The sequence below is a fragment of the Oryza glaberrima genome, chromosome 3 (genome assembly GCF_000147395.1).
Source record: "Oryza glaberrima chromosome 3, OglaRS2, whole genome shotgun sequence".
In the NCBI taxonomy this organism is placed as follows: domain Eukaryota; kingdom Viridiplantae; phylum Streptophyta; class Magnoliopsida; order Poales; family Poaceae; genus Oryza; species Oryza glaberrima.
In genome coordinates this window covers 9,681,054-9,703,155 of record NC_068328.1, presented here as the reverse complement: position 1 = coordinate 9,703,155, position 22,102 = coordinate 9,681,054, and the positions used below count along the sequence as shown (strand labels likewise).

The 22,102-nt window shown below is 44.9% G+C and overlaps 3 protein-coding genes across 5 annotated transcripts; 2 read left to right on the top strand and 1 right to left on the bottom strand.

Moving 5' to 3' along the window:
* The first annotated feature begins 1,492 nt into the window (after window positions 1-1,492).
* LOC127766051 (uncharacterized) lies at window positions 1,493-5,446 on the top strand. Of its 3 annotated transcripts, none has more exons than XM_052291066.1 (2): window positions 1,493-2,156; window positions 5,113-5,446. In XM_052291066.1, exons 1-2 carry the CDS (start codon window positions 1,650-1,652, stop codon window positions 5,269-5,271), a joined length of 666 nt encoding a protein of 221 aa, XP_052147026.1. In that variant the 5' UTR covers window positions 1,493-1,649; the 3' UTR covers window positions 5,272-5,446. The 3 variants fall into 3 exon arrangements, with proteins under 3 accessions (XP_052147026.1, XP_052147027.1, XP_052147028.1); XM_052291067.1 differs by having other exon boundaries at window positions 1,494-2,156; window positions 5,120-5,446; XM_052291068.1 differs by lacking the exon at window positions 5,113-5,446 and adding an exon at window positions 2,339-5,100 and having other exon boundaries at window positions 1,495-2,156.
* Window positions 5,447-12,232: 6,786 nt separating this feature from the next.
* On the top strand, window positions 12,233-15,192 carry LOC127767376 (pyruvate decarboxylase 2). The gene is made up of 6 exons (XM_052292694.1): window positions 12,233-12,937; window positions 13,040-13,203; window positions 13,582-14,232; window positions 14,323-14,440; window positions 14,532-14,720; window positions 14,830-15,192. Exons 1-6 carry the CDS (start codon window positions 12,410-12,412, stop codon window positions 14,998-15,000), a joined length of 1,821 nt encoding a protein of 606 aa, XP_052148654.1. The 5' UTR covers window positions 12,233-12,409; the 3' UTR covers window positions 15,001-15,192.
* A 2,246-nt stretch (window positions 15,193-17,438) lies between these two features.
* LOC127769025 (transcription factor bHLH140) lies at window positions 17,439-20,741 on the bottom strand. Its single transcript, XM_052294717.1, has 6 exons — window positions 20,610-20,741; window positions 20,356-20,510; window positions 19,025-19,977; window positions 18,218-18,842; window positions 17,960-18,130; window positions 17,439-17,867 (listed from the first exon to the last, which is right to left on the bottom strand). Exons 1-6 carry the CDS (start codon window positions 20,665-20,667, stop codon window positions 17,532-17,534), a joined length of 2,298 nt encoding a protein of 765 aa, XP_052150677.1. The 5' UTR covers window positions 20,668-20,741; the 3' UTR covers window positions 17,439-17,531.
* Window positions 20,742-22,102: the final 1,361 nt, after the last annotated feature.

The following is a 22,102-nucleotide window of genomic DNA, read 5'->3' as shown; positions in this document are numbered from 1 at the left end:
GGGTAATTTGTCCGGTTTGCATAGTTGGGGGGTGAAGAATATCCGGTTTTGTGGTTTAGGGGGGTAATTCGGACGACCGCGATAGTTAGGGGGGTAATTCGTACTTTTTTCTAAAACGAATCGCCTAAAAAAGAAACAAAAAAATTAATATACAAATGAATGGCATGGAACGAAACACGTAAGAAAAGAAAAAGGATCAAGGCAGCACGTGAACAACGCATGTAGGTACAAGCAAAGCAGCAGCTAGCGCGTGGAGGACAATTTGTGCCTGCATGGCTGCATGCACGGAACGCATGCAAACACAAAGCGTGCACAAGTAGCTAACGTGAACAGATAGAAAACAGGATCAACCGGCTAGCCAAAGGAAAGAGAAACAGTATTATGACCGGCACGTATACGTACTAATCCACGATGAAAACGGCGCGTACATATACTAATCCACGCTGAGAACTTCGGCTGGCAAACTCATGCACCGAATAAAAAACCTAAACCAGTAACCAACCGGTTACACTATGAAAAATAAATTACACCAAAAATTAAGAATACACGCGGCAAACAACGCAAGGCCCAGAAAAAAATTTAAAAAACCAGGAAAATCGGAACCTGATCGATGACTACTAGGTAAGTATGCTGCTTCGTCATCCCAGATCACAACGGCTTTGCAGATTAACATCAGTCAGTATGGAAAACAACAGACAAAAACAATATCATCGTCGTTGCAGCGTCGTGCCATGCCGATAAAGGGGTTGTAGTCAGTGGCGGAGCCAGGATCTCTCGACGCCTAGGGTTCAAATTGAAGGCTAAAGTATCCATGACAATTCATACACAAAAGCATGGTAAAAGTATGGGAAAAAAAGTAAGACAGAAATAAAATTTCTAATCATACAACTAAGTACACAGTAAAATAAAAATAAAAATAAATGCGATGATGTGGGGTCGACGACGTTAGTGAGGATGGCGACGGCAACAGTGAGCGTTTCCCCCCACTTCAGCGCTTCTCAGATCGAAGGGACTTTTAGGGTTTTACGTGAGGAGTGCGAGTACATGGCGAACCTTGGTTAGCGTGCCCGGCGGCTCCCCTCTTAATATATATAGCGTGCATGGGAGGGGCCCACTGCCTTGTAAGGTTGGCGCCCCCGATCAGGGTGCATAGGTGAATCGGTTTCCCGATTCTCCCGAAGATCGTAGCTAACACAACCATGAGTTTCCGTGTCTAACTTTGATCATCCGTCTTATTTGAATTTTTTTTATAAATGCTATTTTGGTTGTCATGAGATGATAAAACATGAATAGAACTTTATGCGCGACTTCTGTTTTTTTTTAATTTTTTCTTAAATAAAACGGACAGTTAGTTAGGTACAGGAAACCATAAATGTACTTAAAATGGGACGGAGGAAATAAGACATAAGAATAGATTCTCTCCACAATCCCTTAAAAAAAATTTTGAACGGAATACAATCCCTTAATTAAGGGAAGGGTCCTTGCAAATTTTGCTCATCTTGTACTCCGAGTGGGACTCGCAATGATTATTGCACCGTCGGACTCGGACACGGGCATCGATCGGGCTACAAATTCTGGCCGGTAGGCCGGGGACCAACCAAGCCACAAATTAACCGATCGACCGGTCGAGCAATAGTCGACCACAAACCATGGACGCGACGTCGAGCAGCACCCAGGAGCGGGAGGAGGACCGCCAGCCAGAGGCCGCCGGAGCCGACGGCGACGACGGTGACTACTCCGCCACCGACGTCACGGTGCGGCTCCTCTGCGACCGGTTTTATCCGGGCGGGGAGAGCGAGCTGGCCCGCGTGGTCCGGAGGTACACGGAGCTGGAGGCGCAGCACAGGCAGGACATGGAGAGGTGCCGCCAGGCGCACGACGAGTTGCTAGAGTTCCAAGCCACCTTCCGTCCAGTCCGATTAGGACGGGAATTAGTGGACATGGCCGCCGCCGTCGAAGTCGCGACTGCCGCACTGGAGTTCGACGGCGGCCAGGAGGACGACGATGGCGCCGCCGTAGATCACAAGGACACGGTGACGATCGAGCTTGCTCCGGCTACGACCACGGCCATCGACGACGTCGATGGAGATCAACCGCCAACGACGATGGCCACGGCCGTTTCGATCAGGAGTAGCGCACTACAAGAGAAACGCACGGTCAGTAATAATATTCTCACTGGCTGGTTGGAGTAAATATATTAGGGGAGTGTGTAGTCATGGTAGAAACCCAAATCAATCCGTGTACGTGCATGTTTACTTATCCAAAAGGCATACGTGGATTTTTTTTTTTTGCCGTTACACGTGTGCTTATAGGTTAAGTTTTTTTTTTCTTTCGAAAGGAAAAGAAGGGTCAAGTTGCAATATGCATGTGGATGAGAAGTGGTAAATCTCATTGAGGAAACAAGTTATTTACTGTTTAAATTGTTCAGTCTATTCGGCAATGCTACAGTGATTTGTTTTTATAGAGGGAGTGTGTTTTTTTAACGAATCAGCGAGTCGCCAATTTCATTGAATAAAGAAGTAAACTGTACAGAGGCCTAAGCCAAAAGAGAAAGAAAAAGCAAAGGCCTTTGGCCCTAGCTGACTATAGAATAAGCCAACTTCTCAGGTTTTTCGCGCCCGCCAAAACCAAAGTTTTGGCCTCCTCTTTGATTTTGGCCATCAGGTTGATCGCCGAGAGCTCCTTTTACTGGAAGGTTCTGCGATTTCTTTCATTCCAGATCTCCCATGCCACAAGCAATGTAAGGGTGCGGAGAGCCTTCAAGGGAACGCCTCTTAAGGCCGTGGTATTTTCCCACCATTCATGCACCGTCCGCGCTTGCTGCCATGATTGGGGTGCAGTTGGTCGCACGCAACCCAGCCCGCAAGGGTCTTCTAAATCCTTCTTGTGTACCGACACTCCGCAAGTAGGTGAATTGCCGTCTCCTGGGTTTGACGACATAAGGGGCAAATGGAGCCATTTGGCCAGCCTCTCGTTTGTAGCCGGTCGGAGGTCCAGACTCTATTTTGGATGATTAGCTAAGTGAAGATTTTACATTTTCATGGTGCCCAGGCCTTCCAAATTAAGGCGTTAAAGTTTGTAGCTGTCGAGCCGAGGAGTTGTACTTTGTATGCGGATGCAGCCGTATATTCTCTGTGGCTGGTGAGCTTCCATGTTATGTTGTCCTCCTGGTGCTCTATTAGCTGAACTGCCCAGGCAGCGGTCCAGACCTTGACGAGCTGATCAATCATGTGCGTCATCCAGTTCAAGATCGACTGGAGATCAAGGTCAAGCAGCCATTGGTCAGTGTGCAAAGCGTGTTGAAGTGTTCTGTTCTTTTTCTTGGAGGCCTTGTAGATAAGCGGCGCAACATCGCGTAGTCTCCTCCCTCTAGCCAGGCCGAGTCCCAAAAGCTTACTTTCACGCCATCCCTAATTGTTATGGTTGTTGCTGCTGCGAAGAGAAGCTTGTCAATGTGGGAGTGTGTTTTTTAAAAGCTTTTTGCAAGAAAATATTTTTTTCGACAAAACAAGAAATATTTTCACTACGCCAATTCATGCCAAGATCTGACTGTGCCAGTTAGATTCTGCACGGCCTGATTGTTGATCATCCGTGGCCAGGCTTCCGAATTCTTGAGTCTTTGTAAAAATCTGATTATATTCGCGAGCTGCAAAACAGGATTATATTCGCGGTTAGTTTTGTTAAGCACACAATCGAAAACAGTAGTCAAAAATTTTTTGGACCATATATTATTCTCTCACTGTCTTAGAGCAGGTTTAATAGTATAGCCAACTACTAACTCTAATTCATCTCTAGCTAATCTAATAGCTCATTCATACAATAGTTACATACCGCACTATTAATGCCTTGTCCCACCTGCCATACACACAATACGTCTTGGAGTCCGTGCTACAGCTGGCTACAAATCTGTAGTCTGCTGCTTTTCTCTCTCCTTATTTATCTCCTTAAAATATGTTTGCAGCTGACTTATAGCCTGCTATTGTACCTGCTCTTATACTACTCCCTCAATCCCAAAATAATCATCATATATATTTATGCGTTGAGACCAAGAATAATTTAAATTACATCAATTAAGACATCATGCATACATTCTCCCACAATGCATGTATCAATTAAAACACCATGTCAATTACACTCTAGCATATATACATTCTCCCATGATGTATTAATTGTATTTTGATGAAATTTGTGTCCATACAGTTATATGATGATCAATTTGAAAAATTCTAGATTTTGTTATATGATGATTAATTTGGAAAGGAGGGATTATAAGGGTTCGTATCGTCTAACATTGCATAGTAATGGCAGGGGGTGACATTCTCCCCATCCTGGCCATCTGTAGATATATCAACGGCTCCTAGATTAAATTGCATCATCCTACGACACGTGTCTATCCTTTCTTCCACAACCTTCTTCTTCCACTGCTCACTGCTGCTCCATTGCCAAGTCCTCTGCTGCTACTCCTCTGGATAGCTGTGGCCATGCTCCGTGGAGAGCTTGCGCAGCACAGCTCGCAGCCTCGCACCGTGGCGCCGCCCATAGCTGCGACCTGAAGTTCGTGTTTTCGTGCCGCCATCAATAGCTGCGGCCTGGAGCTTGTGTTTTTCCCCTTTGCAGGGATCCATGGAGCTCGCGTTGATGGGACACCATCACCAAGTAAGCCGGTTCTAGGATGGTCATTTTGTTGTGTGGATGCGATCGTGCACGAGGCCCCCAAGGATGCCTGTGATGCTGCAAGCTCCGGATCGCTGGCAAGAACGTACATAAAAGAAAAAAAAATCCCCTTTTGACATTCTAGATGTTGATTTGGAAGTTAGAGTGAACTAAAACATTTCATTGTCCACTCTGAGAATCTTAGAACTCAAATTAATACAAGTTCTATAATTATATGTCTAAAGACTTCAAAACATAAGATTTACAGTACTTCTGTAAAGTAAGCAGGAGGACAACACCAAGTTAAATCCATTGCATCTTCAGATTTCTTGATCAGTCCAAAATGTATTTCCAAAATTCATGCCATGACTATCCAAGTCACCCTAAAATGAAGAAACACCCACGGCTAAGTGAACATATAAAAGCATTAATGACTTCCATACAAATAACGAGCTTTAGATCGCAGCTATGGGCGGCGCCACGGTGCGAGGCTGCGAGCTGTGCTGCGCAAGCTCTCCACGGAGCATGGCCACAGCTATCCAGAGGAGTAGCAGCGGAGGACTTGGCAATGGAGCAGCTGTGAGCAGTGGAAGAAGAAGGGTGTGGAAGAAAGGATAGACACGTGTCGTAGGATGATGCAATTTAATCTAGGAGCCGTTGATATGTCAACAGATGGCCAGGATGGGGAGAATGTCACCCCCTGCCATTACTATGCAATGTTAGACTATACGAACCCGGATTATAATAGTAAGTATAAAAGTGAGATATGCAGATTGAGATGAAAAGTACTCCTACTGTACTCTTTTAACAGTATTCAACTACTAAGTCCTGAGTTATGACATACTACTCCGTATTCACTCCGTATTCATAAAAGAAGTTGTTTACCACAATGTTTAAGTCAAATCTTAGTAATATAAATCATGAATAACTCTTAAGTTGTTCAGTTTGAAAATGTAAAAATTATATGAATAGATTTGTCTTAAAAAATATTTTCATAAAAATATGAATATACAACTTTTCAATAAATAGTTTTATAAAAACAAGAAGTCAAAGTTATGTTTTAGAGACCGTGTCGCTGTCCAAAACGAATTTCTTTACAAGTACGGAGAGAGTACTACTTATTACTGGAGGGGTTGATTAAGATAATATTTACTTTTTGCATTTGCATTTACTTTTCAAATGGCCTACAAGTTTGACTGCAAACCAAGAAAAAGTACTTTCAACTTGAATTGTTTAATGACCCAACAAGTTATTGCATTGGTACACGTGTAAACACAAACCATGGATAAATCAAATGCTCTACAATTTAATTGCAATTGGAACAAGAATGTTTCAGCATAACTAGCATGGTGACTCGCGCAGATTACACGGTTAGCATCATTACATTTTCTCTCATATAATAGCATATATGTTTTCTCATTATATTATTCAAATATATTAAAATGATAATATAGTTTTAAATTTTGCAATAGCTTTACAAAACTACTAATGTGTAATATTCATATTGTATTTTATATACGTGTTAGTTATTAATTATTTTAATATCAAATTTTAGTTATTTGTAAATTATATATATTCCAATATGGACTCTAGACTCGTCTTTTAATATTATTTTTTTTAATTCCGAATTGTCTGTAAATTGTATTTCTATATAGACTCTAGGCTCTTCTTCTGATATTATTTATTTTTTATTTATGGTTTTTTATTATTTCTAATTGTACTCTAAACCCCTCTTTCAATATTCTTTAATTTTTAATTTCGAATTTCAGTTACTTCTAAATTGTATTCCTATATTGACTTTAAACTCTTCTTTCCATGTTTTTCTTAATTTTGAATTTTATTTATTTGTAAATTATATTTTTATACGGACTCTAAACTCTACTTTTAATTTTATTATGTTTATCCCAAATTTTAGTTAGTTTTAAATTCCTATATAGACTCTATACTCTACTTCTAATATTCCTTATTTTTTAATTCCGAATTTCTTTTTTTTTTCTTAATTGTATTTCTATATGGACTCTATACTCTACTTCTAATATTCCTTATTTTCTAATTCCGAATTTCTATTTTTTTTCTTAATTGTATTTCTATATGTACTCTATGCTCTACTTGTAATATTCCTTAGTTTTAATTTCGAATTTCAGTTACTTTCTAATTGTATTTTTATATGGACTCTAGTCTGCTCTTCTAATATTCATTATTTTTTAATTCCGAATTTTAGCTATTTCTAAATTGTATTTCTATATAGACTTTACTTTTTCTTTTTCTCCGATTAATGTGAGAATTTCTAGACAATGAGAACGAATATGGAGGCTCCTTTTTCTAGTGATTTAGTAATATAATAGATTCTAGCGGTTAGCGAATGTACCTTCAGAACGGTGAGTTCGATACTGAACGTCGACTGTCTCAGTAACCTGCTGGGGCAACCAGCACTCAAAACGACAACAGAGAAGTATTGTGAGATGAATGCACTAGTATCATAGTACTCCCTCCGTACCATAGTATAAGGGATTTTGATTTTTTACTTGCACTGTTTGACCACTCGTCTCATTCAAAAAATTTGTGCGAATATAAAAAATGAAAAGTTAAGTTTAAAATACTTTAGATAATAAAGTAAGTCACAAATAAAATAAATAATAATTTCAAAATTTTTTAATAAGACAAATAGTCAAACAATACAAGTAAAAAGTCAAAATCTCTTGTATTATGAGACAGAGGGAGTAAGAAATAACAATTGTTCCAAAAAAACGGAATAGTATGACTTACGGAGAGTGTCATAGTAGGGCTACACCAAGTGAGCCAGCTTCTGAAGCTCTCTGAGGAGGTAGATCTACCGCCTGAGCCGCCTCTGCTGGTAGTTGAGGGACGCCTCGAGGGCTAACCGACGGTGAACCAACCACGCTTCTTGTCTACGGTCCACGCCGCGGAGAGATAGACTAGTCCGTAGAATATCGTGCTTGAACTCGCTTGCTGCACCCCGAGGGCCCGAGGGCCGTGACGTGACACCCCGAGTCCCCCTGGCCACCTTAGCGCTACCTAATCGCCCCCCGAGGGGCGGGGGAAGGCCAGGCCGTGCAGCCACGTGGCCAGACGGGAAGGCGACTTCCTTCTACTGCGCGTACCCCTAGACCCATATCACCGACATGTGGGTTTTAGCCGGTTTTCCTTTAATTAACCGTGCAGCTATATGGTTTTTGGCCCCGGTTTTTCTTATAAACTGGGTCAATTCTCTTCTTCTAAATATAACTGTGGAACAAAGTTCCGCCTTAGGTTTCAAAAAAAACATAGACTAAGAACGTGGTAAGCTACATACTCCAAAGTGCAAGTTGCTTGTAGTGGGTCCCGCCAGTACCATCTCTCATTTTTCATCTCCCAATTCCCAATCTCTCTCTCTCCACTCATTCTTTCCCCAAGTGAGATCGGAGAAACCGAGTTGAGTAGCGGCGGCCGGTGAAGCGGTCCTAGCAGCGACGACATCGGGCGGTCCGACAGTGGCGAAGGCGGCAGGCGGGGTGGCCCGGCGACGGCGCCGGGTGGCCGGGCAACCTGGTCCCAACGGCGACGACACCGGGCGGCCCGAGCGGTGACGAAGGCGGCGGGCGGGGTGGCCCGAGCGACGACGGCGCCGGCGGCCGGGTGACCCGGCCAGCACCACTCCTCTGGTGAGCGAGACGAAGATGGACGTCGACGAGGTCAAGACAAAGTCCACGCTTCCACTTCTCCTCGTCGGGGCGGAAACTGTGGACGACAGCAGCACAACGGAGTAGAGCGGCGCAGCGGAGCGGTGGCGGCGCCGAGCAGCTGATCTCGGTAGGGTCCTCTCCCTCTCCGTCGCCTCCCTCTCCTCCTCCCCTAACCGCGGCCGCCCCATGGAAATCTCAGCCCAACACAAGTTTACATGGTGAAAAATGAGGCCAAATAGACTTAGTCCTGATGAAAATGCATACTTCTCAATGGGCCTTTCATCCCAGGCCCCGGGCCGTGGCCCAGCTTACCCTAGGTCTGGGTCCGCCCCTGCCCCTAACAACGGCGGCACAGATCGAGGTGGCTACCGTTGGGACGTGTCACCGCCGCCACCCTGTTGAGCTTGCGCCCCTCCTCTTCGTCCGCATCCACCGAGCTCACCAGATTTGGCGTCGGGCAGCGGCGGCGGACAAGAACGGCGGCAACCTTCATCCACGGTTGATACGTCGTCGGCACGGCCAAGTACCCAACGAGCTCAGCCCTCCCCTCCTGTCCTCTCTCTCCGTTTCTTGATGGTGCGGGACACAATGTTGTGGGCTCAGACCTACAACTATGACGAAGAACGTAGAGCTTAATATTCAGGTGGAGAGAAATCTCCGAGCTGACATGTTGGGGCTGAACGTCAAGTCGGTGCATTGTGAACGCTCTAAAAGTGTAGCACGTGTACCCTGATACCCAAGCTGGCCAACGGAACTACGGAAGTCGTACAAGAGCCCACGGGGTTTGACTCTTCGAGTCGCACGACGACGCAACGGAGAGAGACGAAAACAAGTTGGGGGCAGCCGCTCCTCCTCCTTCTCGAATCTCGATCGGTGGCGGCTGGCGCCTCCAGTATCAGGAGTCCTCCGCCCATCCTATGATTCCAGCGTTTCAGGTCATCAGGTGAGCCATGGAGCGGTTTGTGTTGTCCCTAGTGGTTGGATCTTGAATAATCAAATCTTTTCCGTCAAAGCTTTCAATGTCAGATGGGGACGATCAGGTTGAAAAAATGATGCCTTTCATGCAACTATGCCGGCTCGTCGGATCGTGACGGCTGAGCACCTAACCACAACTCGCAGCGCGCTGCTATACCGCGATATTTCTCTCTCTCTCTCTCTCTCTCTCTCTCTCTTGGAACGGAGCGCCCGATGCTTCCTGGTGTAGTTCGTTCAAGTCATCAAGTGCCACTGGGGAACCAGAAAACCAGCGGGAGCAGCCGCCCGTACGGGCGGCGACGTTGTTTGGCGCTGCTGCTTTTTCGCGACGGTGGGTTTGCTCTTGCTGCCTGCTTGCAATGCTAATCGTCTTCCGATGCACACCCTCGTGGCCTCGTCGCCGCTTTGGCCACTCGGGAGTCCGGAGAGCCGCGCATGCAGACAGTTTTAAGTCTGCGGTGTGTTTACAGAAGAGTGTGTGCTGGGTTTCGTTTTGCAACTTGAGATTGTGCTGGTTCCTCTATTAGGCATTTAGGCTAGCTTGACATTTTCTTGTGAGAATATTATTTTAGTTAATATTTAAGTGTTACGGCAGGTATTTCAGTCGTTTGTCTTACCATCGAACGGCGCTCGGAATTTGCCATGTCTGTGGATCATTTTTACTAGCCGTTCCACCGAGTTACAACCATACCATAATAGCTCGCATGCATAAAACAGTGGTTTCTCTTAGAAAAAAAAGGAAAATTGAAAGCATGTCATTATAATTTTGTAAAATTTAAAATATGTCATTCTGACTCACATGTCATTGACTCATGTGGATTCTACATGTCATTGAGATACATATGGCATATCTCAAACTTTACAAAATTATAATGGTATGGTTTCAAATTAAAAAAAAAACGTGGTGACAGTGAGCGGTGAAGAAGGTGAGTCGTCAACGACAGGACGAGGTTAATTGTCAGATGGCAGAACCACTAGAAACAAGAAAAATGACACGGCACGGAGGCACCAATAAAATGAAAATGTTAAAGGAGAGAAAAAGGGGACAGCGCACGAAAGGTTCATGGTCTTACGATATAGTAATTGGCAACCTAATAAGGCAGTGACACCTAGGCATATTTACTATCATTTTATTATCAAATTATTTAATTTGTAAAATAAAATTGTTCTCAAACATCTAAAAAGTTGGTATTAGAAATAAGTAAAAAGTTCGTGTTATCTAAAAAGTAAACAATAGTAATCGCAAAGAGAGACAAGGAAGTATAAGTCAATTACTCCATTCATCTCAAAATACAGTAACTTATAGCCTACTTCATAAGTTAGTGGTGGTGGTGGTGGTGGTAGACTCGTCGCCTCCACTGCTAATGTTAGTATTATGAATTTGAAGATTTTTGTTCCAATAATAACATTTTTTTCCTAACTAACCATTTGAAATAAAGTGGTGGATATCATTCGATCATATGAAATTTCTATGGAATGCCTAAATTTTATAGAAAATTTAACACGAGGTCCTCCATGGAAGTTCCCTTTGAGTATACCTAAACACCATTTTTATATTTTCATGTGTTTTACAATTGAAAAAGTTTGAGAAATTCCACTACAAACGTACGCAGGTTTCAAAACCATTGTTCATGAGAATGATATGTGTTACCAGGACCTACATATCAATGACACATAATAATATCTTTCAACTCCATGATTTTTACAACAACACTAGGCAAATCGACCATTTACAATCCTGTAAAAAAATATGTTTATCTTACTTTTTTTAATTATCTCAATCCTGCAATTTTTCGCCCTTCATCTTTCTACCCAAAAAAAAAAGATTCGATTTGATTAAATTCGTGCACTACAACCGTCAGAGCAAGTTTAATAGTATAGCCAACTATAAGCTCCAATTCATTTATAGCTAATCGAATAACCAATTCATACAATAGTTGCTTACTATACTATTAATATATGGTCCCACCTGTCATACACACATCATGTCTTGGAGTCCGCACTGCAGCTGGCTACAGATCTGCAGCCCGTTTCTCTTCTCTCTTATCTTTTATCTCATTAAAATATATTTATAGCTGATTAAGAGCACCCACAATGGTTATCTATAGGCTCTTTACAAGAGATCCATGTCAGCATATTTTCCTACTTGGAAGATATTAAATGAAGAGAGAGCAAAGCTATCTACTAACTTAGAGATAGTCTATAGAGAAAAACGAGATAAGACATGAGAGAGCTATAGATACCCATGGAGACATACTATTGAGGTGGTTTACTATTAATCTAGTTTATTGCTAAGATGTATATATTTTATAGAAAACACATTACTTTATCATTACGGGTGCTCTAATAGTTTACTATTATTTCTGCTCTCATGCGTCATCCATGGTAGCGGACACAATGCAGAAAGCGGCTCTACGCGCCGCTACGCCTCCCTGTGCGGGATCAGGATGCCTCAGGCGAGCCACGTGACCACGTCTGATGTGGCGGGCTGGAGCTACTGGCTAGCGTGGCTTTCCGCCGCCGCCTACACCTTTGCCACGCAGCCCAAAACGAGTCCACCTTGCGCAGCAAACAAAACCAAAACCGCCGCACGACTTGCGTCGCAAAACCAGAAAACACCACCGCCGCCGCCGCACCGCACACGCCCCCGCCTTCCCCTGATCGCGACGAAACCATTTCCGTCGCGAATCTGGATTCTGGAGAGACCGCGAGTCACCGACGCGCGGGCCCCAAGCCACGCTGCCCCACCGAGCAGATCGCATCGCCCGCGAGATCACCGGCGCGCCGGCCTCCCCCACCCCAATCTCGCCCGTGGTTTTCGTCGAAAGGAATACAGGTTTTTGCACGGAAGCCCCTGGGTTTCCACACCAATTCTCGATCTGCCCCCGCCTCCATGGTATAAAACGAGACACATTCCTCCCCACCGCTGAATCCATCCATCCACCGAACCATACCCAACAAGCGTCAAATAGCGTCAAAGCCAAAAACCTCATACAAGTCCAGGAATCTGTAATATATTCCGAGACTTTTACACGCATTCCAGTCATCACTAGTGTAGCGGTTGCTGCTTCTTCCCCGGGGAGGTTTATCGGATCTTGATGGAGACCCATATCGGATCCGTGGACGGGGCGGCGGCGGCGGCGGACAACGGCGCGGTGGGGTGCCCGGCGTCGGCGGTGGGGTGCCCGATGACCTCGGCGCGCCCCGCGCCCGTGTCGGCCGGCGAGGCGTCGCTGGGGCGGCACCTGGCGAGGCGGCTGGTGCAGGTGGGCGTCAGCGACGTGTTCGCCGTGCCCGGGGACTTCAACCTCACGCTGCTCGACCACCTGATCGCCGAGCCCGGGCTGCGCCTCGTCGGCTGCTGTAACGAGCTCAACGCCGGGTACGCGGCCGACGGCTACGCCCGCGCGCGCGGCGTCGGCGCCTGCGCCGTCACGTTCACCGTCGGCGGACTCAGCGTGCTCAACGCCATCGCCGGCGCGTACAGCGAGAACCTGCCGGTCATCTGCATCGCCGGAGGGCCGAACTCCAACGACTACGGCACCAACCGCATCCTCCACCACACCATCGGCCTCCCGGACTTCTCCCAGGAGCTCCGCTGCTTCCAGACCGTCACTTGCCACCAGGTACGTGTCCCCCCCTCTGCTCCTCCTCGGATTTCCCCCTAATTTCTTGGGTTGCAGATTTGGTTGGATCGATCGATGGTTTGCTAATGTTTGTGGATTCAGGCGGTGGTGACCAATCTGGAGGATGCGCACGAGCAGATCGACACCGCCATCGCGACGGCGCTGCGGGAGAGCAAGCCTGTGTACCTCAGCATCAGCTGCAATCTCCCAGGGCTGCCTCACCCCACGTTTAGCCGCGACCCCGTCCCCTTCTTCCTCGCCCCCAGGTACCCCTCTCCGTTTTATCATGAAGCTTATCCCCATAATCTACCAATTTTGTCATGCCATGTCTCGATTCAAGAGCGTAGGATATTATTTACCCCCAAAAGGACGCCTGGTTGAATTATAAGTATTGAGATCGTGCATATTTGATACAGTACCGGAAGTTGTCTGATGATTTCAATATGTTGTAATATTTCACTTCAGTTCGATGCTATAAGATTGGTTGTACCAATGCATTTCAGATTTTTGATTCGATGCTATGAAATTGGTTGTACCATTGCATTTCAGATTTTCAGTTTGTCTGATGAAATTGTGGCTATGAGTTTGGTTGTACCATTGCATTTCAGATTTTCAGTTCGTCTGATGAAATTGTGGCATTGCAGGTTGAGTAACAAGATGGGTCTGGAGGCTGCGGTGGAGGCCACTGTCGAGTTCCTGAACAAGGCGGTGAAGCCGGTGCTCGTTGGCGGCCCCAAGCTGCGTGTGGCAAAGGCAGGGAAGGCCTTCGTCGACCTTGTTGATGCCAGTGGCTACGCCTACGCGGTGATGCCGTCGGCCAAGGGGCTCGTGCCGGAGACGCACCCCCACTTCATCGGCACCTACTGGGGTGCCGTCAGCACGGCCTTCTGTGCCGAGATCGTCGAGTCGGCCGACGCCTACCTCTTCGCAGGGCCAATCTTCAATGACTACAGCTCTGTCGGCTACTCCTTCCTCCTCAAGAAGGACAAGGCCATAATTGTGCAACCGGAGCGTGTCATCGTCGGGAATGGCCCGGCGTTTGGGTGCGTCATGATGAAGGAGTTCTTATCTGAGCTGGCTAAGCGCGTCAACAAGAACACCACTGCTTACGAGAACTACAAGAGGATCTTCGTGCCTGAGGGCCAGCCGCTGGAGAGCGAGCCAAATGAGCCGCTGCGCGTCAATGTGCTCTTCAAGCACGTCCAGAAGATGCTGAACAGTGACAGTGCTGTGATTGCCGAGACTGGTGACTCCTGGTTTAATTGCCAGAAGCTGAAGCTCCCTGAGGGCTGCGGGTGAGCATTCTGAAACTTGCTACAACCCTGTTGTGAATGGTTTTACAATGTTCTTGGTGAATATACTGAGTGGTTTATTGCATGCTGCAGGTATGAATTCCAAATGCAGTATGGTTCCATTGGATGGTCAGTGGGTGCATTGCTCGGATATGCTCAGGGCGCTAAGGACAAGCGTGTGATTGCCTGTATTGGTGATGGGAGTTTCCAGGTGAAGCACCGTGATCACTTGATCTTTTGATCAGATATGTTGCTAATATGATGGCATGTTACTGATGTGTGATCGTGGTAATTTCCTGCAGGTGACGGCACAGGATGTGTCAACAATGATTCGCTGTGCACAGAACAGCATAATCTTCCTGATCAACAACGGCGGGTACACCATTGAGGTGGAGATCCATGACGGTCCATACAACGTCATCAAGAACTGGAACTACACTGGCCTTGTGGATGCCATCCACAATGGAGAGGGCAAATGTTGGACTTCTAAGGTATGCTAACTCTTCGATCACCTGACATTCACCACACGAGGCTTAGACCGCAGATGCTCCTATATCTGAGGAACTGTTGCTGATGGTTGCCATGATGTACATTGCGCAGGTGAAGTGCGAGGAGGAGCTGACGGAGGCGATCGGGATGGCGCTGGGGGAGAAGAAGGACTGCCTGTGCTTCATTGAGGTGATCGCGCACAAGGACGACACCAGCAAAGAGCTGCTGGAATGGGGATCGAGGGTTTCTGCTGCCAACTCCAGGCCACCAAATCCTCAGTAGAAACTTTTAGTAGTACTTAGTTGCAAGCTGGGCTCAATCATAATAATGTAAACACTTTGCCCTTCAGTTATGTTCCTTGTGTCCATTCCCTCGGGTTTCTGTTCTTCCAGTTTCGGTAGCTCTGTATCTACTTGTGAACATCTGTTTCTCCAATCAAATGCTACGAGGGTTATGAGAGGTTTTCAGCTTGCATCCAACTGTTTGATTTTGTGTTGCCATGTGCTATCCGGCACTTGGTAACGATTTGATGAGAGCATGGCCGGCCAGTGAATCCTGTGATCTGTGCGAGATCCGTCACGAGGAGGCAGGCTACTATTGCATGGTCCTCCTCCCGTGAGGCCGTTACTTGTCTCTGTCTGCAAGACAGAATGGCGATGAAATTCAGAAGTGCTAGATCGGTGTCAACTGGGCAATAATCTGGTACTCCCTCCGTCCCAAAATAAATGTAGTTTTGCACTATTCACGTTTACGTTTGATCGTTCGTCTTATTTAAAAATTTTTTATGATTAGTATTTTTATTACTATTAGATGATAAAATATGAATAGTACTTTATGTGTGACTAAATATTTTTTAATTTTTCATAAATTTTTTAAATAAGACGGACGGTTAAATGTTAGGCACGGATATTCACAATGTTAGACACGGATATTCACGGCTGTAATTATTTTAGGATGGAGGTAGTAGTAAACCAGTAATCTTCTGGTGCATGGCCATTGAATCTTGCAAGACGGATCATCAGTCATCACCTCGAGATTCATTTTTTTTAGGGAAGGCGTCGTCTAGCGCTGCGCATCCCGGTGCTGTCGCTTTATCCCATCCTGGATCAGAATATGTGTAGTGTTATCATCTCTGACGTGAGAAATGGCTAGTAGTAGCAAGTGGCTTGAACTTTTGGACCAGAGGCTACGCAGGTTGGCTTGGCACCTTGCCCGGACGCAGCTCCGCGTGCGTGCACCTGCAGTCCGCATGGTGATTATGCATCGCTTCCTGGCGTTTACTGGAGCAATCTGCTTGTCTGTATTGATGATGATTGACATTGTTATGTTGATTTTGCCGCTAATGCGGTCACCATTTTAGAGGGCCACTACCTAAAGTATATTCGTTCTGCTTAACTTTAACCAGTCCTGATTTAATTAAGATTGCGATTGGATTAAGTGGATCGTGGGAGCTACTCCCTCCGTCCCAAAATAAATATAGTTTTGCACTATTCACCTTCAACGTTTGACCGTTCGTCTTATTTGAAATTTTTTTATGATTAGTATTTTTATTGCTATTAAATGATAAAACATTAATAATACTTTATGTGTGACTAAATATTTTCAAATTTTTCACAAAATTTTCAAATAAGACGGACGGTCAAACGTTGAGCACGGATATCTATGTATGTACGTATTTTAGGACGGAGGTAGTATTACAAAGCAAAGGTTGCTTTGTAGTATTATTAATACCGAAACGAAACTGATCCTTGTGCTTTGAACTTTCCACCGAAAAAGGCAAGTGCATCACATGCGAAGAGGACAAGTGATGACTGATATCGTCTGCCACGACCCACTACGTGGTACTCTAGTTGAAGCACTGAACCGCTGCGGCGCTTGTTGTTTTGCTGGATGGGGAGATTGCAACTGGTATTAAAGGTCCTGGATCCGGAGGGCTATTATATAGCCTTTTAGAATCTTGTTATTTAGGATTATTAAACGTAGATTACTGACAAAACCCATTCCATAACCCCTAGGCTATTTTGTGAGACGAACCTAACAGGGTATATTAATCCATAATTTGCTACAGTGATGCTACAGTAATCAGCCGCTAATCATAGATTAATATACATCATTAGATTCGTCTCACAAAATAGCCTAGAGGTTATGGAATCGGTTTTATCGATAATCTACATTTAATACTCCTAAATAACAAGATTCTGAAGGGCTATTTAATAACTCGGAGGATCCCAACAAGGCAATTTGCAGTTTTGCATCGTCACATAATTAATGTCTAGCGGCAAATCGCTTGTCGATTGTTGTTGTGCGTCTCTCTTCAGCCAACTCTCTCCCTACTGCAAGTCTCAATTACCAAAGATGTTGTGTGCAATAGGGGATACTTCCTTCGTTTCGAAATATTTAACACCGTTGACTTTTTAGCACATATTTGACCGTTCGTCTTATTCAAAAACTTTTGTGAAATATGTAAAATTATATGCCTATATAAAAATATATTTAACAATGAATCAAATGATAGGAAAAGAATTAATAATTACTTAAATTTTTTGAATAAGACGAACGGTCAAACATGTTTAAAAAAGTCAACGGCATCAAACATTTCGAAAACGGAGATAGTAGATGTTTGTAAGAAAGGGCTTGCAACACTTCAGATCTCTGTTTTTCTTTTTAACGATCAGATGCACTGCAGTTTGATCACAAGGCAGGATTCTGCAAGACAGGCATAACAAGGAAAAACTAGATTCCTTCCTAATTTCCTATCCTTCTGGAAGCACGAAACACAAAATGTGCTTGGAAGGACCATTGGTCGCAGAGTTCTAAGTGCAATCCATATGCATTGTCGATGATGACAACAGCCTATCTTTCTGCAGAAGATGGGAGGGGAAGGACGATTTACAGCTTGCAATGTGGGATTTGAGCTTTGGGATATTTGGATGGGCACTCCTGCATCTGTGGCAACGAAGCTCCATTGCGAGCACCCTGTCGTCACTGCTGATAGTTGCTGATCCACGCTGATCGACTTCTTCAATGACATCAACAGAATCAAGGAAAAATGTTGTGGTGAAGGAGTTCCAGTGTTTCTTGTTCTTCAAACTGGCAGAGTTGAAGTCCTGGCTTATGATGTGCAGGTGCAATTGCCTCATGGATGGAACCTGAAGAAACCAGAAAGCATATGAGCATGATCAGACCATCATTATTTTTGGATGATGGTTCGAATGAATCAAACTTTGAGATAAGGCAGTACCGAATGGTATCCGAGTCTGAATACCAAAGATGAATCTTCCTCTAGGAACTTCTGTGCCCATTTCACTCCAGCAGAATGCATTCTCCTCAGCAAAGGTAAGTGTTCTTTCTTGACATCTGCTAGAGAATCAAGACCATCCTTCCTAGATACAACCAAAACATGCCTTTTGGCCTGCAAATATGAAGTGCTGCTAAGATGCCAATTGGAGCACTAAATATCATAAATGACAATCATGAAAGTACATTTAAGCTGACAGACCTTGGGATAGAGGTCGTTCAGAACAACGAAGTCATCAGATATCTCTAGGAGAGAATCAGAGTTCTTGTAATTTTCTGGGTGCATCGCAAGCTCATAAAGAGCTTGGGCCCAGGATCCCCAAGTCTTAGTAGTGGTAACACCACTCCTCTTGCTATCTCCCTCTCTAGCCTGATTTGAGGATGTATTGGGTTGAACCAACTTGTGTTTTTTGGTCCTCTCAGAATCATGTTTGCACTCTCGCTTCGTTTTTGAATCATTAGGTGATGTCACTGCAGTTGCTGGCTTTTCTAAAGCAGGCTCGGTGTTCTGCTTCCCCATGCAGCTCTGGACAATGGCTACAAAGTTCTCAAAAAGTGAGGTATATGCCTCATGGAGAATCTTAGAACCTTTTGTATAGTCATTCTTCAGACAATCCGGTCGCATTGGGTTCATGTTTGGCCCAAGCACATGTATGATATGGGTCACACCTTCCCTTTGATGCAGAGGAGAAGTTGATGGAAGTGGGACAGCAACAGAGCTCCCAGGTCTCAATGTGTCCGCGCATTCTTTGGTTGCACGTTGTAAATCTTCCCCAGCGGCATTGTATATTGCTGCATTAACCCCTCCACCTCCAGGTTTTAACCTCCTGCATGAAACATACAAATATTATCTTATGGTCCATAATACACAAGTAGATGTTTTTATTATAGTGGACTCCAACAAACCAGAATGATACAGGCTGCAACATGAAGAATATAATCTAGAAGCAGATCTTCATTCAGTTGGAACAAGTAGTAGATCCTAAAAGTATTGAAGTGTCCTAATTACCAGTTGGCAGCATTGGCAATTACATTGCATCGAAGGCCTCCTTTTGATTGCAGCTGAGTTATATCTCCCACAAAAGTGAAAAACCTGCTGGAGTTAATGTTCTTCTTAGCAGCCTTTTCCTTGACCAATGACAGTATTCTTGATTTATGGCTTAGGTCTACAAGAACTAGTCTTATATTATCATATTTCTGCAAGATGTCAGCCACTGCATCTACTATAATGTCTGATGCTCTATCAAGATCAAACTGAAAGTCAGCAGTAGAAATTGATGGAAATGCCAGAGTGCGCGAACTGATATCAGACAGAACACTCTCTCTACTTTGGTCTTCAATTTTCTTGCTATTGCTCAACTCCTTTACAGATTCCACTGTGCAGGTACCACCAACTTCAAGGTTCTGCTGTTCTGAAATATGATTTTGCATTTGCGGTATGCTTTCATTCGGTGTAACCTTATGTCCACCGGATTTTTCAGCAGAGCTTCCTGGTTTCTTTAGAAATTTCATTATGCCAACTTGTACAGGCCCTTTGCTATTCTGACCGAAAACTCCAGAATCAAGACTATCTGAAGGCCCTAATGCACTATACATGTCAACAGCCTTTTTAATTTCGTTGTTATCCTTACAGAACATGATTCGACTGAAACCTTCAGTCAGCAATGGCGTTTCCTTGTTCTTCAGCATGCGGTTCACAACCATGGCAGCCCTCCCACCTTGCAGGTTTCCTTCATGGCCCGTCCGGCTTACTGAGCGCGATATACAAACCTTTGCAGGGAGATCCAAGACAACGGCATGCACATCCACATGTACATGGCTGCCAAGCTTCATAAAGTCAGCGCGCTGTTCACGTTCCAAGTTGCAACGGTCAAGGAGAACACTCTTGCCCTCCTTCAGAGCATCTGCTGCAGCCTTCAAGCACTGGATTTTCGTCCCAGCTTTGCCATTTCCAATTGTATCCTGGACAACAAAAAAGCACCCACGCAGAATTCCATCAAGCAGTGCTGCAATTCCATTGACGGACAGTACTCGTAAAACAGCAAAATGCAAATCAGTGGGCACAGAATTATATACATGTATAATTCCATTACTACCAATGCTTCCTTCTTCCCTATGTGCCACCATCTTTGGGTATTACTACTACATTCTGTACTATATTCAGATACATGGAACTAATGCAATTAGGAACTAAACTACTACTACTACTATAGCTGCAGTTTCGAAGTCGCCACTTTGCTTCAAACATCAAATTCATGATCAGGAAGGGAGAAAAAAAATCATGTTCATAGCACAGGTGACGATCTAATGGAACACATGATTGAGCGTGCGAGTGAACACCTGGCAGACGCGAGCCCAGGTGCGGCCGGCGGCGGAGCCGCCTAGGACGGCCTCGGCGAAGGTGGACTTGCCGCTGCCGGGGGGACCCACAAGGACCACAATCACCTGCTTGCCCCCGCCTTCCTCCGCCACCGTCGCCGACGCCGCCGACGCGCCTGCATCGAGACAGCACGTCCTAGGGTTTTAGCGGCGACGGGCGGAGAACAAAATGCGCAAAAATGGAAGGAGTAAAAACCCGCGGTTTACTGGCGCACCTGCGGTTGATGCCGGTGGCAGCGGAGCGGCGGTGGAGCCGCCGGCGTCGGGATCCATCTCTCGCGGAGGCGAGAAGTTGGCGGCTTCGTCGGGGGTTGAGAGACGAAGGGGGGAGATCGACGCTCGACGGCGCGGAGGCCAGAGGGCAGAGGGTCGTGGGGTGGGGGTGGGCCTCGTGGGAGAGATGCGGAAACCGGTGCATCCTGGCCGTCCGTGCAGACCACGGTTTAATCTAAGCCTTCGGTTGCTTAGCATCTCGTATTATCGAAATTTTAGGGGGAAAACATCAAAGAATTGCAAAAAGGAAATAAAAAGAAAAGCCTTTGCTTACTCTACTCGTAGAGTATGAATCAGTCTACGAGAAGAGTATGAATCAACTGCAAAAAAAAATAAAAATAAATAAATAAATCAGTATGCATCAGTTGCAAAATATAAATTTATAGTATGAATAAATTGAAAAAAGATTAGTATGAATTAGTTGCAAAATAAATGTTATAGTATGAAACAATTTGCAAAAAATAAAAAAGTATGAACTTATAGTATGAATCAATTGTAAAAAAAGATGATCATTTTGTTTGGCGTTGGACGAGTGACAAGCGCTACTCTGCGTGTTCAGCGTACCAGATGTGCTTCTATGGTCTATGGACAGCACTCCTTTGCTTGTGCTGATCTTCTCTGGCACCCTAAGGGTCCTGCAAAATGCAAGATCTTCCTCTGGTTTGCTTTTCAGCGACGCTGCTTGATGGCAGATCTCCTCTAGAAGCGCGGCATTGATAGTCACTCGGTTTGCCTCTTTTGCGCTCAAGAGCTTGAGACGGCGAACCACATCCTCCTCGATTGCGTGTTCGCTCGACAAGTCTGGCTCCGTGTGTTGTCGCCTCTTGGTTGGGCTGCCCTCTCTCCCTCCCGTAGTAGCTATCTACAGGTTTGGTGGCCTTCGTCCAAGGCATGCTTGCCTGAGCATCTTCGACACGGCTTCGATTTTCTGATCCTCTTGGTCTTGTGGCAACTATGGAAGGAACAGAACTCCAATGTTTTCGACTTTGCGTTATCTCCGGTCTCGGAGGTCCTTTAGTCCATCCGCTCAGAGGGCCATCTTTGGTTGTTAGCTAGCATTGCTAATTTTGGGGATTTATTGGGAGAGTAGTGGGCTCTGCCCCCTTTCCGCTGGTTGGAGTCGTATTTTCCGAGTCTTTTTCCTTTGGTCTTTTGATTCCCTCCTCTCTTGGCATAAGTCGGTCTGGCTTAATGCGTTGTGTAACGAATATTCTTATCTTCTAATATATTGACGTACAATTATTTTGCGCCTTCGAGAAAAAAATTTGTAAAAAAGATAAGTATGAACCAGTTACAAAATTCAATTGCAAAAAAGAAAAAAAGATAATTATGAATGTATAGTATGAATCGACAAGCGAGCAAAGTATGAATCAGTTGCCAAAAAAAATATGAACTTGTATGAATCAATTGTAAAAAAAAAAAGATAAGTATGAAC

Excerpts from the sequence above, each read along its gene's own strand:
- LOC127766051 (XM_052291066.1), top strand. The coding sequence starts at position 1,650 with ATGGACGCGACGTCGAGCAGCACCCAGGAGCGGGAGGAGGACCGCCAG. Across the intron at positions 2,157-5,112 it reads CACTACAAGAGAAACGCACG|ATCGCAGCTATGGGCGGCGC; the intron begins GTCAGTAATAAT and ends AACGAGCTTTAG.
- LOC127767376 (XM_052292694.1), top strand. The coding sequence starts at position 12,410 with ATGGAGACCCATATCGGATCCGTGGACGGGGCGGCGGCGGCGGCGGAC. Across the intron at positions 13,204-13,581 it reads CCCTTCTTCCTCGCCCCCAG|GTTGAGTAACAAGATGGGTC; the intron begins GTACCCCTCTCC and ends GTGGCATTGCAG. Across the intron at positions 14,441-14,531 it reads TTGGTGATGGGAGTTTCCAG|GTGACGGCACAGGATGTGTC; the intron begins GTGAAGCACCGT and ends AATTTCCTGCAG.
- LOC127769025 (XM_052294717.1), bottom strand. The coding sequence starts at position 20,667 with ATGGATCCCGACGCCGGCGGCTCCACCGCCGCTCCGCTGCCACCGGCA. Across the intron at positions 20,511-20,609 it reads GCCACCGGCATCAACCGCAG|GCGCGTCGGCGGCGTCGGCG; the intron begins GTGCGCCAGTAA and ends GTCTCGATGCAG. Across the intron at positions 18,843-19,024 it reads ATTGCCAATGCTGCCAACTG|GAGGTTAAAACCTGGAGGTG; the intron begins GTAATTAGGACA and ends TGTTTCATGCAG.